This window comes from Podarcis pityusensis, assembly GCF_964106645.2.
Source record: "Podarcis pityusensis genome assembly, chromosome: 17".
Lineage (NCBI taxonomy): Eukaryota > Metazoa > Chordata > Lepidosauria > Squamata > Lacertidae > Podarcis > Podarcis pityusensis.
In genome coordinates, this window is record NC_138042.1 from 1,334,525 (window position 1) to 1,350,348 (window position 15,824).

At 51.6% G+C, this 15,824-nt stretch overlaps 1 protein-coding gene and 1 long non-coding RNA gene across 3 annotated transcripts in view; both read left to right on the forward strand.

Annotated features, from left to right (window-relative positions):
- SYN1 (synapsin I) overlaps nucleotides 1-15,749 on the forward strand; it is a 96,880-nt gene extending 81,131 nt beyond the window's left edge. Inside the window, exons 6-13 of one of the 2 annotated variants that reach the window (XM_080988465.1) lie at nucleotides 2,731-2,793; nucleotides 4,635-4,777; nucleotides 5,122-5,196; nucleotides 6,006-6,108; nucleotides 7,810-7,959; nucleotides 10,281-10,344; nucleotides 10,650-11,328; nucleotides 13,166-15,749. In XM_080988465.1, coding sequence (XP_080844591.1) covers nucleotides 2,731-2,793; nucleotides 4,635-4,777; nucleotides 5,122-5,196; nucleotides 6,006-6,108; nucleotides 7,810-7,959; nucleotides 10,281-10,344; nucleotides 10,650-11,328; nucleotides 13,166-13,301 — 1,413 coding nt within the window. In that variant the 3' untranslated portion in view covers nucleotides 13,302-15,749. The remainder of the gene's footprint in view (nucleotides 1-2,730; nucleotides 2,794-4,634; nucleotides 4,778-5,121; nucleotides 5,197-6,005; nucleotides 6,109-7,809; nucleotides 7,960-10,280; nucleotides 10,345-10,649; nucleotides 11,329-13,165) is intronic. The other variant, XM_080988466.1, reaches the window with a different exon arrangement.
- Nucleotides 1-15,824, forward strand: part of LOC308467103 — a 260,657-nt gene that overhangs the window by 163,690 nt on the left and 81,143 nt on the right. The gene's annotated exons all lie outside the window — the stretch shown is intronic.

Genomic DNA, 15,824 nt, shown 5'->3' on the forward strand with positions numbered 1-15,824 from the left:
GCCATCACATGTTTCCATGCCATTTCCAATGCTGTTTGTGTCTGCAAATGTATCGGGGAGGTCACATGGCTTCAGTCCAAATGTCAGGGAGTGGGCAGAGGAGGAATGGTGAAGACCACCTCCCCAGTCTGACCCTTCCAGAGAAGAGGAAGACAGTTCAGAATTACAACAGGGGGTTGAGAGAGAGGCAGATGAGGGGAAAAGCTGGGAAATAATGGCAGAGGAGGAGGAGGAGGAGGAGGAGGAGGAGGAGGAGGAGGAGGAGGAGGAAGCACCAGGGGGCTGACAGTCTTTAGAAAGCATTCCAGACCCCCCCCCCGAAGAGCTCAAAGACAGAGGGCACTTAGCGACATCCGTAGAGGAGGTGATGAGGATGACGAATGAGGAAGTGGAGAGTCACTTGGGACAACGCCACTATCCAAGAGGCTGCGTTCTAAAGCCTCTCTCTGTAAATACTGAATAAAAAGCGGACGGTGAGAACATTCCTCGTCTTTGTACGTTCCTGGGCCATGGGAGTTGCTGGCAGCCGCCTGACACCAAACCAGTGTATATCCCATAACTTCTCAAGAAATTGCCATATCTTTTTATACCACAAATGTTCTGGTTTATTCCCCCACAGACATTTGTTGCACCACATCTCTTCTGGACAGCAATAATATGGTAGCCTTGGGGGAGCATTGCAGAACCCTCACTAAAGTGGAATGAATCCACCACTCGCGCACTATGACTGTTTCAGGGGCATGGTGCAGAAGATACTCGCAATGAAGGACCCATCTGGAGGGGCCCTTAGGCAGGTGGAGTAGCTACCAGCCCCTATAACACCTTCGGTTATCAGGCTATGCAGAAACTACAGAGAGAAGATTGTCTCTGTGCTTGGCAAGACAAAAGTCCTTCTCCCATAATTAATACAGAAGCACACAAAGCAAAATAATCCATCCTCTTTTAGAGCAAAGGATGAGTATCTGGTGGTGAGATCTCAGTCTCCATGGATCTTTGCAATGCTGCCTCCAAATTTTGGGAGACGTTAGGCAAGGCATTCTCAGTGGGCCCTCTTCACTTGCAAAAGATGGGACACGTTACATCGCAATGTTCTTATACACTGTCTGCCCTTATTTGGGTACAAGACAGGGCCAGGTCTTGCCCAACCTAGGCACCCTTTGGAGCCAGGCTTGCATATTCAGGACCTGATAAGATAGGGAGACTCCCACACACACCCCACTTCAAATGCATGGAGTGCTGTAAACACCTACGCCAGAGCCAGTACAGGAAAGACGTCAAGAAGTACAGATAACTCCCTCATTCTTGTATGCATTCCTTAGGATCTCTAAGATCTTTTACTTGGTCATCTTCCTCCTTCCTTCCTTTTGCAATGGAGATCAGCTCTTACTCTCATCTCCAGCCTTTCTCTCCACTGACTCCTTTCCTCTCTGTCAGCATCTTTCCTGAACCACAAGGTCCCCGGACTGGAACACACCGCTCTGAGTGAGGCCTTAAAGTTGTGCTGCGATTATTAAAGCAGCTCCACACCATATTCAGGAATAGCTTTGGGGGTGGGGGTGTCCCAAAGCAAGCACATAAAGCTAGGGTGGGGAAGGACCCATGGACCTCCAGAGAAGTTGGTAGGCTATAGCTCCCATTGTCCCTGCCCACTGGCCATTCTGGCTTGGACTGATAGGGGTTGTTGTCCCACAACACCTGGGGGGCCACAGGTTCCCTGCTGTTCCTAAAACAGCAATGCAGTGGGGTGGGGACCTCTTTAGGCAGCCACTTCTGAAGCATGGCATCAAGATTTCTCTTTGCTGGACTGCCATTCCATACTTTGCATCCTTACAATTGCCAGGAACAAAAGCCACCAAGATCTGCACCAGCTGCAATAAAACATGTCTCTTCTGTTTCGGTCTCCCATTGGAGAATGGCTTGACTTTTCCTGCAATGGTGCACTCTTCCACTGTCTCTTGAGACAGACAGATGCCAACAATAACAAAAGTGGCTTCCTAGACAGACAGACAGACAGACAGACAGACAACAGAGGCTGTAAATCTGGTGTGGGGAAACTCTAGTCCTCTGGATATTGCTGAACTGCAACTCCCATCAGCCCAGCAAGCAGGAATTATGGGAGCTGTAGTTCAGCAACCTTTGGAGGCCCAAAGGTTCCCCTCATCTGCTGTAAATCTTCCTTGGGCAGACTGTTACCTAAAGTTTTTGTCCCTAACTTGGAGCTGATTTTTGCATGTGTGTTCATCACTAGACAACCACCACATCAAGTGATAACTCATATGGGTAAAAAAATCCAACCTGGGAGAAGTTTTGTATCACCTGACTCTGTCTTTTCCAGTGGAAATAGCTCACACATTCAGGCTCCAAATCCTATACCCACGTACCTGGGAGTAAGACCTACTGAACTCAGTGCGACTGAACTTCTGAACAGATTGCGCTGTCAGCTTGCCAGTTGCCAATGTTCAGAAATCAAACAACATGTACTGATGCATAGACTGGACCTTACATTGGTGCATTTGGTTCTGCTGTTTTTTGTGAGGCATCCTTACTAAACTGCATTTTGTTGTAATCTTTGAATGACATTTTCACCACCTTCTCTGTAACGTTTGCAGTCCCTTGTTTCGTGTCAGCCTGTGAATTCACATTTATCATTGAGCAGTACTCACCCCTGCAGACTGCTGTCCTGTGGCTAAATGTGCTGATCACCACCCCTTTTCTGACTTGTCTTTCCAGCTCACAACCTCCAAGTACCCAGTGGTGGTGAAGATGGGACATGCTCATTCCGGAATGGGCAAGGTGAGTGGTATAACTTCTCTCCCAAGAGGCGCGAGAATTCAGCCCAGCTCAGTGCCCTTTGGTGGGACGCCTCAAGTGGGCTGATTTATCAGCTGCCCCATTCTGGAAGGAGAGTTGTGTTTTCTTTCATTTTCCAAGGCATTATGTGTATTGCACAATTAGGGTGACTTGCACTTCAGATGCTATCAGGACAGTCACATGTGAATCCACTTTCAGTTTGTGCCTGCCTAAGTTTAGGGTGCAGTCACTCTACATCATTTCCAATCCGTGCCCAACTTGTAACTTGCTGCTGAAACTACACAACTTTTTATACCACAAATGTTCTGGTTTATTTTTGTCCTGCTTTCATTCAGCACACAGCAATAATGTGTTAGTGTTGTGGAAGCATTTCAGAACACGTGAAAAAAATCCACCACAAATGCGCTATTACTGTGTCAAGAACATGTTAGAGAACACACCTCAAGCTGAGCTCCTGTCTGATGGGCCACCTTGGTGAAGTGGCTTCTCTCCCCTCTTGCTTACCTCTTGAATTTCGATGCTCCAGGCAGCTCTTTGTACTGCCGACTAGACTGGGCCAGCCTTGCTTGGAATGCAAAGGCCACCATCACCCAGACAAGAGAGCTGTTCAGCTCCTCCTTTGCGCTTCCTTCCAAAAGTGCTTTCTCTCCAAAGCATTGCATGGCAGAAGCAGACACCCCTGAAACGATGGCACCTCGTATAATTCCCTAGTTTGGGGTCCCCAAGGGCTCTCTTTCCCAGGTCAGTAGGAGAAGGGAGTGCAGCTGAGCAGGAATCCACTCTCTTTCCTTGAACCCCTCCCAGTATGAGTCTGTCCTCTTAGCAACATTTTGTAGTTGCTGCCTCTTTCAACATCATTGCCCTGCAACTCACAGGGAACTCTGCTTTTTAAAGGCTGGAAGCAGAGGTTGCTCTTAGATGACCTGCTTATTCGTCCTGATTTGCTTGCAGGGAGATTGGACAACATGTATTTGCCCTAGAATTACTAGTACGATCCAAGGAATGGTGGGAGCGACCAAAGGAACCTTAACCAATTTGATGAGCCATTTGCAGTTGCACTGTAACACTTGTATGCACTGGGCATGTGTGCTTGATCTTTTAATCAGCATTTGTTTGCAGGGAGGTTTTCCTTCATTCTGATTTGTTTTGCTACACTTTCCAGCCTTTGCCTTATTGCAAAAAGTCTGATCTTTTGGGGAAGCAAGTTTGTTGCGCTCAGTCAGCTACATTTCTGTAACCCAAATTTGCTGGCATGCAGTTGAATCCCACTTGGAAATAGCAACAGCCTGGAAGTGCCTGGATGAACAGTCTAGAAAAGAGTTGGATCTCGTTTGAGACAGGCTTTGCTTCACATGGGGTCCATCTGCACACCCATTGCCACTCTTTTGTCCATGGCCACTTCTGGTCAAGCAGTTTAAAAAATATTGCTGCCTTGCAGGGGTTGGACGAGATGACCCTCAGGGTCCCGTCCAACTCTACCATTCTATGAAATCCTGTTGGCCTGAGGGCAAAAGTGGGATGAGCATGAAGACACATCAGGCCTAGTGATCCCTCTTTCAAACCACCTCCAACTTAAAATAATAAAACAAAATTTGCCTCTGGCGCTTGGGAGAATGGGCCACGCCCACCTTTTGATTTCCTCTAATTCTTTGGATGAAGGAAGCTTGTGGAAAAGTGACCGCAAGTGGCTGTTGTGTGTGTGCAAGTTGAGGACAGGTTTTTAAAGGGGCAGAACCCCAGGAGCCGCTCACTGTTTGGGGAGTGGGCTTTGCTTGCGTGGGGCGCAATGAGGCAAGGGGATGCTTCTGTGTGTTTGCTTACAGGTCAAGGTGGAGAACCAGTATGACTTCCAAGACATTGCCAGTGTGGTGGCCCTCACCAAAACCTACGCCACTTCAGAGCCCTTTATTGATGCCAAATATGACATCCGCATCCAGAAGATTGGCAACAACTACAAGGCCTACATGTGAGCTTGGGGCTGGGGCTGCTGCTGCTTGCCTTTCTCTGCACCCTTGGAGATGCTGCCCCGTGATTCCCGCTCCCCCCCCCCCGCTTGCCTTCTCAGTGCTGGAGTATAGAGAGGGTGTGATGCACTCCATCAACCAGGACAGACAGGTGCCCACAGTGATCCCTCTGTGGCATGTCACGAGTCAGTGGAGGTGCTGCTGGGCATTCTTCCGTATTCCTGTGGGTGGAGAAACAAAACCATTTCTCCCTACAGTCATTGCCTTGTCCCTTTGCCTCCCTGCTACTATCAAGTCTTTCTCTGCAACCTTCCTGATGCTAACAGTGCCTTCTCTCCCATGGCAGGAGAACCTCAGTCTCGGGGAACTGGAAAACCAACACAGGCTCTGCCATGTTGGAGCAAATAGCCATGTCGGACAGGTAAGTGGCAAAGCATCAGAGATGGGGCTCTGATTTGGGTGGAAATGACTGGGAACAATTTTTGCCCAAAGATGGAAACTTACTGGAAGAATGAGAAACCAAGACAGTAAACTTTTTAATACAGAGTGGAAATCATTTATTGAATATTTGCAAAATTATTGTAAACAGATTAAATCATGAGCAGGATTGATGTAAAAACGTGCAGTGGTATAAAATACATATTGATTACAGTGGTACCTCGGGTTAAGAACTTAATTCATTCTGGAGGTCTGTTCTTAACCTGAAACTGTTCTTAACCTGAAGCACCACTTTAGCTAATGGGGCCTCCTGCTGCTGCGCCGCCGAAGCACGATTTCTGTTCTCATCCTGAAGCAAAGTTCTTAACCCGAGGTAATATTTCTGGGTTAGCGGAGTCTGTAACCTGAAGCGTATGTAACCCGAGTTACCACTGTATATGGGATAAAGAAGAATTTGGTTCAATTTGGAAATGCAGCGTAAGTATTGTAACCCTAGGGAACTGCAGAAAGAGGGGGAGGGAAGTCAAAACATGCTATATATAATAATTTGTATTTTTGTCTTTATTTGTTCTTTGCAAAATGAAAATCATAAATAAAATTATATTAAAAACGAAAATGACTGGGAACTGAAGGGGAGTGGATTACATCCAGGGTCTGGCAAAGAGGAGGGCTTCCTGTCTAAAAATTGCCAGAGCTAAAGGTAATGAGGCAGAGGCTCTCACTTGCTCCCCCTCATGGGCTCAGAGTCACCGCTGCTCTCTTCCCCTCCCCGACCCCCGGATTCACCAACAGGTACAAGCTGTGGGTGGACACTTGCTCAGAAATCTTTGGTGGTTTGGACATCTGTGCTGTGGAGGCTCTGCATGGGAAGGATGGACGGGACCATATAATCGAGGTGAGGCGCTGGGCACATGGGCACCTGCACCTACCTGTGCGTGGTTCTCGCCCCCACTTGCCCTAAATATGAATCAGCTTGCAAATTGCTTTTTAAAGGAAGCCTCTTGATTAATTGAAGACTTTTGAGTGAGCAATCTACCTTTTGTCTGTTATTTGTAACCAACACAAATGAACTTCAGACTTTTAGTGTGTAGGCCTTACCAGAGATCCAGGGTGGCATTGTGGATAGGCTGCCACAGACCATAGAATCGTAGAATTGTAGAGTTGGGAGGGACCCTGAGGGTCATCTAGTCCAACCCCCTGCAATGCCGGATTTGTTTGGCCAACATGGGGCTCAAACCCATGACCCTGAGATGAAGAGCCTCGTGCTCTGCCGGCTGAAAGGCCCTGCTCCAAATCCCTGCTCAGCTGCGAAGCTCGGCTGTGTGGCCTCAGGCCTATTCCTGCCTTTACCAGACCTCATAAGGTTGTTGTGAGTTAAAGGAGGGTGGCTCCACGCAGCCTGGCCTGAGCTCCGCAGATGTTGCCTGGGATAAAATGGCAACCCCTAAAATGCATGTTTTGGAGATATTAACTACTCACAGTTTGAAACTACCATTCATTCTTAGAATGAAAGACCTTTTTTGTTCTTCATTTGCTATTGCATAAACACACAAGAACCAAAATAGCTCCCCATAGACTAAGATGTCCTTAATTTGCTGCCTGCCCCCCAAAAATTTGTTTTATGTTAAAAATGCATTCATTGAATAAAATGGGACCACACAAATGAAAGCTTGAGCTGTTTAATCTGCTGATTAAATCTATTGAAGGTAGCAGGTCTTGTTTTTTACCCCATGTGGTTAAACCTGTGCTTAATGTGCTGTCCTGCTTTGGAGAGCTCTGCTGCACATTGAGAAAACCCATTCAGCTGCCCAGTCCATCGGATGCCATTGCAGTCGCATCCATCCTTGAGAATGACAAGAGTTGGTGTGTCCCTCGCTCTGCCCCACACTGCCTTTCCCATGTGCCTTCAGGTCCGGGGGGGGGGGGGGGCACTTGCGCCCTCTAAAGGCGACAAAGTGCTAAAAGTCAGCGGGGCCACAGTGGATCCCAGCCAGCGACTTCTTGGCTTCCTGGATCAGGCTGCATTTTTGAGTCACCACCCGTTGCCTCATGCGGTTCTGTTAATACTACTGCTTAGCGCTTTTATACATATTTTCTCAGCAATCCTTTCCTCAAATATCCTGTAATGTGGCTTATCATCACGATCTCCAGACTTGGAGGGAGGGATAGTGTGTGGCAAGGCCCCCTCAGATGCGTGATTTGAACTGGGAACCTTTTATTTTCAGCACAGCCTCTTTGCTACTGTGCCATGCTAAGCCTGGCTGTATTTGGCATCCCTCTTATTTCTTATTTCCTGATTGTCTCCATCTACATGTTTGGCTCTGAGCCTTAGGAAACCCCATTGTCTGTGTGCTGGGTGTATCTTACATAACTAATTTAAAACAGGGGTGGGGAGCCTGTACTATTGGACTCCAGATCCCATCAGCTCCAACCCAACATGGCCCATGGTGAGGAATGATGGGAGTTGTAGTCCAGCAATGCCTGGAGGGATGCAGGTTCCCCACCCCTGACCTTTTGCAAAAGACCCTCCTGCTTACCCACTCAGCCTGATTCGGGAAAGGAGATCACCACCTGCTCTTTCTCCTTCTTATCTCAGGTTGTGGGATCCTCCATGCCGTTAATTGGAGACCACCAGGATGAAGACAAGCACCTGATAGTGGAGCTGGTGCTGACACGCATGGCACAGGCCATCCCTCGCACACCTGTGCCCTCGCCTGTGCGCTCGGCCTCAGGACAACATGCCCAGGTATTGCACCTCCTTTCTCTTCCCCTTTACGCTCCCCGAGATGAGGCTTTCACTGCACAATCCCCAGGCATCTCTTACCAGAAGTAACTTTCATGAACTTCTGCAGAGTTGCTTTTAGGTGAAGTGGGGATAGGATTGCAGCTTTCACCTCATCACCACAACTGTGTGTGTCCGTATATGGAATGATTATTCATCACTTCCTCAAAAGCAAAGGAGAAGGGACCACAGGCAGAGAGATGGAAGAGCAGGGGACTGTGCGGAAGTGTGTGTTCACTCATGGCTGTGGTTACCTTAGGGTTCTGGCCTGGAGTCTCTGTGTTGTAGCTCCGTGGAACAGCCCAGTGCATGTGCCACTGCTTGCAAGGCCCCTGACATCTTCCCAAGTCAAAAGGTTGCTGGGTCAAGATGACGTGGCGCTCAGGATATGGAGACCCCAGAGACGCGTTGCCAGTCAGAGCTGACATTCACAGTCACAAACTGTCCTGCTGGATCTGACCAAGAGTCCACCTGGCCCAGTGTCCTGATTCCAGCCTTGGACAGCCAGATGCCTCGGGGAAGCTTACAAGTGGAGTCAGAAGCAGCATCCCCAGCACCTGGTATCCAGAGCTCATAGCTACCTCCAGAGGTTCTGTCAATGCACGGTGGCTCCTTGCTACTGGCAAACCTGTTTGCCTCTTCAAGTCCTCTCAGCTAGTCATTGGGTGTCTGCACACACACAGCATGAGCATGTGCATTTGGCACTCAATGCAGGCGCCTTTTGGGGGTGCTGTACACATCATCCCTTCGTCACCCCATTCCCCCGCTATTTTGCTTTGCGCCAAGAATGCACTTCCCAAGCGCTTCCTGCCTATGTAAGCCCACCCAGAGAGAGCGCTTTCTCAGGGCGCCTCCAGCTGGGACAGAACTACTGATGCTGGAGGGCTGCGCAGCTCCCCGCACCATGTTTAACTTGTCTATGAATGAAATAGGCAAAGCAGGAAGTGGTAAACTTATCTGCCTCTGTATACTGAAAAATATCCTCGGTGCATCAGGAAAGCAACGCTTTCAAAAGACTGGGAGTTTGTTTGTTTGTTTTTGTTTTAAAAAACAAGGTGTGTGGAAACACTAAACAAGAGGAGGGGAATAGAGCGCACTGTTGCACACTAGTTGGAAATATGCCCACCTTTGTGTGCAGACAACATGGAAGTCACTGTTGCTTTAGATAACGTTATCGCACACAGGAGTGCACAACTGCAAACTGCTGTGTTCAATAGTGCTATGTGAAGAAACAAAAGTCCTGTGCTTTTCAAAGGTTAGGTGTGTACACAACCTTTGTCACCCTATTGAGTGAGGGGGACTCAAGTAGCTGAGAAGCACTGCTTGGCTGCAGGATGGGGGCGCTGGCGTGGAGACCACCAGATGCTGATGGACTCTAGCTCTTCTCGGCCCCAGTCTTCATGCCCAATGGTTGGGGACGAGGCAGTTGTGGTCTTCACAACTGGAGAGCACCTGGTTCCTCCATTCCTGCTGTAAACCCTTCCCTGGCTGAGCCATGTGGCCCCTCAGGCTCAGTGGAGTGCCTTAAGTTCTGCTATTAGGAGAAGTGGAGAAAACCACGTCTTCCTCTCTGACTCTCCTCCACACTTTGTGACCAACAAGTAGATGGTTGCTTCACCTCAGTCTTTCCCAACTTGGTGCTCTCCAGATGTTGCCCAGCATCAGCCAGCGTGGCCAGGGTTCAAGGGCACTGGGAGGTGTAGTCCCAACAACATTGGTCAGGCAAAGGGCAGTGCTGTGGCACCATTCTGGGGAGAGGCTGTTCTGACTCCATAGAAGAGCAGCTTCTTCGTATTTTACAAAAACAAGAGAGGGGAAAGGTGTCTCCCTTGGCTCTTTCCCTGATTATGGGATGTTCTGTGTTCTGCTCCACTTGCTGATGGGGGCCTACCCAGGAGATCCAATGTAGCAGAAGTCCCATGGGACCCACCTGCCCATGTCTCTTCTCTTGGTGTGCTTGGTCAGGTGGGCATCCCCAGACGGTGCTGGGCGTGAGCAGCCCCATGGGCATGCTAGGGAAGGATTCACAGCCAGGAACAAGACTAAGACCACAGTGGCAGTGGTGGGAGCTGTCATCTTCACAATGTTGGGAGGCCATCAGGCTCCTCCAGCCCTGCTTGAGAAGCTTGCCTCTGTTGGGCAGGTGATGATTGGCAAAACACACATGGAGAATGGCACCAGCTGGGCCAGAAGGTATGGAAATGTCCAGCCTCTGAGAGAAGAAGATGGGAGTGTGGTTCTGACCATTCCCTGCCATTAATCTTTCACTTTGGTTCTGTCCTCAGGCTCAGCCAGCTCCAGCTGGGCAGCGACAAGGCCCTCCAGCCCAGCAGAGACCCCCACCACAGGGTAAGGACCCAGCATCAAGAAGGCCAGGGAACTGGGGCTCACAAGGGTGCAGAAGGGCCCATAAGTCTGGAGCTGGGGGGAGAGGCTTAGAATCCTAGAATCGTAGAGCTGGAGGGACTCCGGGGCTCGTCTCATCCAACCCCCTGCAAGAACCCACCACCTCCCCAGGGAGTCTCCTTCACTTGGGAAGTTGTGGGCTCTCCTTACCAGAAGCCTTCTGTGTGTGCGTAATCACTGGGTTGGGATTTCTGAGGACCCATTTCAGTCATGACAGGTTTCTTCTCTCTCCTTCTCTCTCCTGCCAGGAGGCCCGCAGCACCCGCCTCCGGGCTCCCAGCGCCCTCCTTCTCAGCAGCGCCCTCCCCCGCAAGGCCAGCAGCTCTCGGGCCTCTCCCCTCAGCCAGGGGGCCCCCCAATGGGCCAGCGCCTGCCCAGCCCCACCACCCACCAGCCTCCTCCGCAGGCACAGCAGCGCCCGGCGGGGCAACGCCAGCCCGGCCCGGGGGCCCAGCAGCCTCGCCAGCAGGGCCCGCCGTCCGCACCACAGTCCCCCCAGCCCCAGAGGGGTCCGAGCCCCAGTGGAGGCGGGCAGCAGCCGTGGCAACAAGGGTCCCCTCAGCAGCAGCAGCAGCAGCAGAGGCCTGGGGGAGCAGGCCCACCCAAGGCAACCTCCGGGGGGGCCCCAGGGCCACAGCAGCAGCAGCCGCCGCCGCCACAACAGCGCCCCCCAGCGGCTGGAGGTCAACCACGGCAACATCCGCGGCAGGGCAGCCAGGGGGGCCCACCTCAGCAGCGCCCTCCGGGGGCAGGAGCACAGCAGCAGCGCCCGGCACCCCCCACAACCCAGCAGCCAAGGCCTAGCACTCAGGGGCAGGGCCCCGGGGGCCCCGGGCAACAAGGCGGCCGCCCTCCACCAAGCCAAGGCAAACCACAAGTGGCCCAGAAACCCAGCCAGGACCTGCCTCCCCCCCAGCCCCAGCTGAAGTAAGCGGTGGACTCCGGGGCTCCTTGGGGAGGGCAGGAGGGGCAGCTGGAAGCAGTCATGGCTCCTTGCCTGTGGTGCCGGCTTAGCTGGGGGGCAGCTGGGTGTGGTGACTTGGCAGGATGCTGGGGGGGGGGACAGTGGGGGCCAGCTTCTCAGGTGCTATGGGGCCTCAACAGAGCTGTGTGCACCTTGATGCCACCCTAATGCTGTGCAGAATGAGCTACGCAAAGTAAGTGCATTTGCATATAGCTGCAGAATAGTTTCTGCTTTTGCCCTCTTACCAATGAATCTGAAATTCCTGGGTGGAGGGAGGGAATTGCACAAAGATGAGAGAGAATGGAGTGGCGGGGGGGGGGGGCTGGGAATGAAAGCTCACTTGCCCACAAGGAAGCCCTTCCCAGCTACCTTCTCACAAGCCTCCAGGGCTCCTGGGTCCAGCATTGCTCCAAGCTTTCCTTTGCTATCAGTGAGAGCAAGGAAGCGCCAGATGGAAAGCCATCACACCCCTGAAACAGAACTGAGTTACTAGGTTCCCCTGTTCATGTAATCACCCTGCTAAAGAGCAACACTGCTTTCAAATAATGATTTGTTCAAAATGTGACATTTCAGAATTAACATTGTCCATGTTGAATTTCAGATTTTGCTTCTGAAAATCAACTTTAGAAAGCCAAGTGCATAGCTCAGGCCTGATGGAGTTTTAAGCTGTGGTGTTTGCATTAGGTTAAGTTAAAACCAGGGTAGGTGGGTGCTTTTCATGAACACTTGAGCTGCGTGTGAAAAGGACGCCTCCAGCCCTCCACCCGAACTAAGGTGAAAGTTGCTAAGTAGCACTAAGGTGCTACTGGAAGGAATTTTTTTGTTTTGACTAAGGTGAAAGTGTTTGCCTGTTCAGAGTGAGGGAAGTACTGCCCTGGCTTTGTAATGACAATAGCTAAATTTGATTGGCTGTGAGGTGCCATCCATGGGCCTAGCTGGGGGGGAGGGGCAGCTGTCTCCCCTAAATCAAGCAAATAAATAAAAATACTTAACTGACCAATTGTGTCACAGATAACTCAGTTCTGCCCCTGCCCCAATAAATCCTGGGGGGTATGCCCGTGGTGTCATCACATAATCAGACTGTTACTTGACCCCAGGGATCACAAAGGATAAAAGAGGGTGAAGAGGCTGCTGGGACCAGGGCAGCAGACAAACCCAGAGAGCTGAGCACTTGGGGTTTCAGGGGACACCCCACCTCTCCACCCCCTCCAGCCTGACTTCCTGCCAAAAATGTTTCCTTGCACATTTAGTGCATCCCTTAACAAAGCCAGCAGGCCTGGGGCTTCCTCTCACGTTTCTAAAGGCAACAGGTTCTACCTGAAATTGGAAATGCTGCAAAAACACACACACCTTGACCTGGAGAACCCTTGCATCCGAATTAGAGGGATGCGCCTGAGAATTCACCTCCCTCGAAGGACTGCTCCGTTTCGCGGAGCCCGAGGCCATTCCCTGCTCTCTGCTTCCCCCTGCTGGACATGCCGTCCTTGGCCCTTGTAGTTTCGAGGGGGGGCGGGAGGGGCGGGGGGCGCAGAGAACTGCATCCTCCCCCCCCACGTGCCTCCTTCAGCGCGCGGTGCTTGTTCCCTTCACTCTCCCAGGGAGGAGGGGGGATGCTTCCCAAACGCACCCCCCCCTCTGTCTCTCTCCCCGCCCCTCACCCCCCACCCTGCATTTCTTGAAGACGCAAGTTTCTCTTGCCTGGCCTGATATTAATAGTGTGTTTCTCATCTCTCCGCCTCTCCTCCCCCTTTCCCCCTCCCCTCTTTCCTGCCCCCCCACCCCTCCCTCGCTGCCCCGTAGCAAATCCCAGTCTCTGACCAATACCTTCCCCCTTGCAGAGGCGCCGGTGCCGCGGGGGAGCCTTAGTCAGGACGAAGTGCGAGCTGAGAGCATCCGCAGCCTCCGACAGAGCTTCGCCAGCCTCTTCTCCGACTGAGAGACTCCCCCCTCCACGCTGGGACCCCGGACCCCCCCCCGCGCCCCCGCCCCTCTCTCCCCTTCCTCGCTCCTGCAGCCCCCCCACCCTCCCCCGCAGGAGCCACAAGGGACGCACAAGCCCCTGCCATTTGTTCGTCTTGGGCCAGGGAGAATCCGGGGGGGGGCATGGGGGGAGCCAGCGAGGGAGCCCTTGGCAAGAGGGGGGCGCCTGGCTCCCTGGCGCAGGTGAGGGGAGAGCTCCTGGCCGCTCCGAAGTAGCGCCCGTGGCAGGAGCCAAACTGGCAGACCCCTGGGTACGTCTCTGGCTGGAAAGCCAGCCTGAAAGGTCACCATACCTGCCAGAATGGATCGGGGCCAAATTAATGGCAGGGCTTTGTGTGTCCAGTGATGCTTCTGACTGTGGAGTCATTTTTGAAAATAATTCTATACATCTCACAAGTCTATCGTCTGCAAAGCTGGATTCTGAAATATTTTCCCACCCCACCCTAAATCAATTTCAAGAGCTCCACTTTCCTGCAGAGGGAGCCTCCGATAAAAAAAATTGCCAATGAATCCCCCACCCAAACCCAATTTGTCCCAGCTCCCCGTTTCATAAAACCAATTCTCCGTATGCTTTGCTGCCTCCTCCCCATGAAGAGGAGCCCACCCCCACAATTAATGCTTCCCAGCACACACCCTGGCAGTGCGCATCTCCCTGCCTGCCTTCCCTGGAGTCCTCCTTGAACCCAAGGCTGGAGATTTCTCAAGTCCACGTCTCTTCTAACATGAATATGCAAACTCTGCCCGGCTCTCTTCTCCTGGCCCCGATGCTGGTGGGGGGCGGGGGCGTCCCCAGAGCGGGGTCCATGGGAGAGGAGAGGGGTCTCCGGGGATCTCTGTACATAGCACGAGGGAGGGGACCCCTCCTGGGCCATGTCTGTGTTTGTGGCCACAAAGGTGTTTGTGTTGCTGTTTGTGAATAAGCCAACCTAGCGCCAATGCGCTCCCCTCCAACCCACCCAGTGTCCCTCTTGGTAGCTTCCCCAGCTGCCAACCACCACCACCTCGGCTACAGGTCCCCCCCCCCTTTCACCCAGACCCCTTAGCGATTGGCAGCCTCTCCCCACCTTCCTTCCCTTGGGAACAGTATACTTGGCAAGCCTTAAACCCGGTTTACCTACCTACCCCTCTCTACCCCTAATTGCAGTGTTCCCATGACTGTTGTGGTTTGAGGTCCACTTGTTGCCAGGGAGCTTCCAGGCAGTGGGCAGGACCAGCCGTGCTCTCCCTTCTGGTCTGAGCTGCATGCTGGCCTATGCTCTGATCCACTACCCCTGTGGATCGGAGGGCCAGCTGGCCACCGATGGGGAGAGCGCGTCAAATCACAGCATGGTAGAGCTGGGCAGGCGCCAAGGGTCCTCTAGTCCAATTCCCTGCAATGCAGGATTCTCAGCTAGATCGTCCCTGACAGGTGGCCTTCCAAGGAAGGAGAGCCCACCACTTCTCACGGGAGTCCAGATGTTTAGTAGGTTTCTCCTCACTTCTAACTCGAACCCAGATTTGTTAACCCCACTCCCCGCCTGGCCGTAGTCCCTCATCCCCCCTCATGGATCCGACCTTCTCAGAGAACAGCCATACTACTGCCGCTGTAGCCAAGGGATGCTTTGCCATCTTGGGTCAGTGGCTGAAAGACAAGCACCCATTGGACATTTGAGGGGGCGTTTTATATTCAATGTTCAAAACCCAGAGCTTGATTCCTCCCACTCCCTATTTGTACATAAACTCAAGAGAGAAACTCCCCACTATATTTTTGTGATTCCCTTTTCCTCTAAAGTTGTGTCGCCTGCCCCCTGCCCCCCTTTGAAAAAAACACAACAAAACACTGGGGCGGGGAGAGGGAATGCCACTCAACGCGTGATGGTCTGGTAGCTGCAAAGTCGCGTGTCGTAGACGTGTTGTGACATGACGCTTTGAGCTGTGTTTGCAACCTATTGCCCGGGTTGGGGAGGGAGAAGACTAAAGGGGTGTCCAGGCAGCCCCTGCGTAATGCACCCCTTTTCTCTCCCTCAACCTCTTCTCCCCAGGCAGATGCTCCTTCTTCCCCACTCAAGGAATCTGGGGAGGGCAATTTAAAGTGCTAACTTGTTATATCTTTGTTATTTATTCTTGTCTGGAAAGCGCATCCCCTTTCCCACACTCTTCCCATGGGGATAGAGGCCTTTCCTATTGCTGTGATTCTGTCTCTGTGTGGATCAAAGTTTCAATGGATCAGTGGTGTAAAAGACAAAAATAAATATATTATATAAATATAAAAAAACAAACACCCTCAAACCTGCTGAAAAAATGCACACATTTTGTGGCTGGAAAGAAACCAATAGAAAGATATATATAAATATATATATATATATATATATATTATGCAGAGAAAGAGAGTTATATATGTACCAAGATATTAAACTGGAGAAATGATAAGAAGAAATTTGTGTATTATTGGAGGTGTGGGACAAAGCGGCGAAAAGTACCTCTGGAATAAGAGATTCTG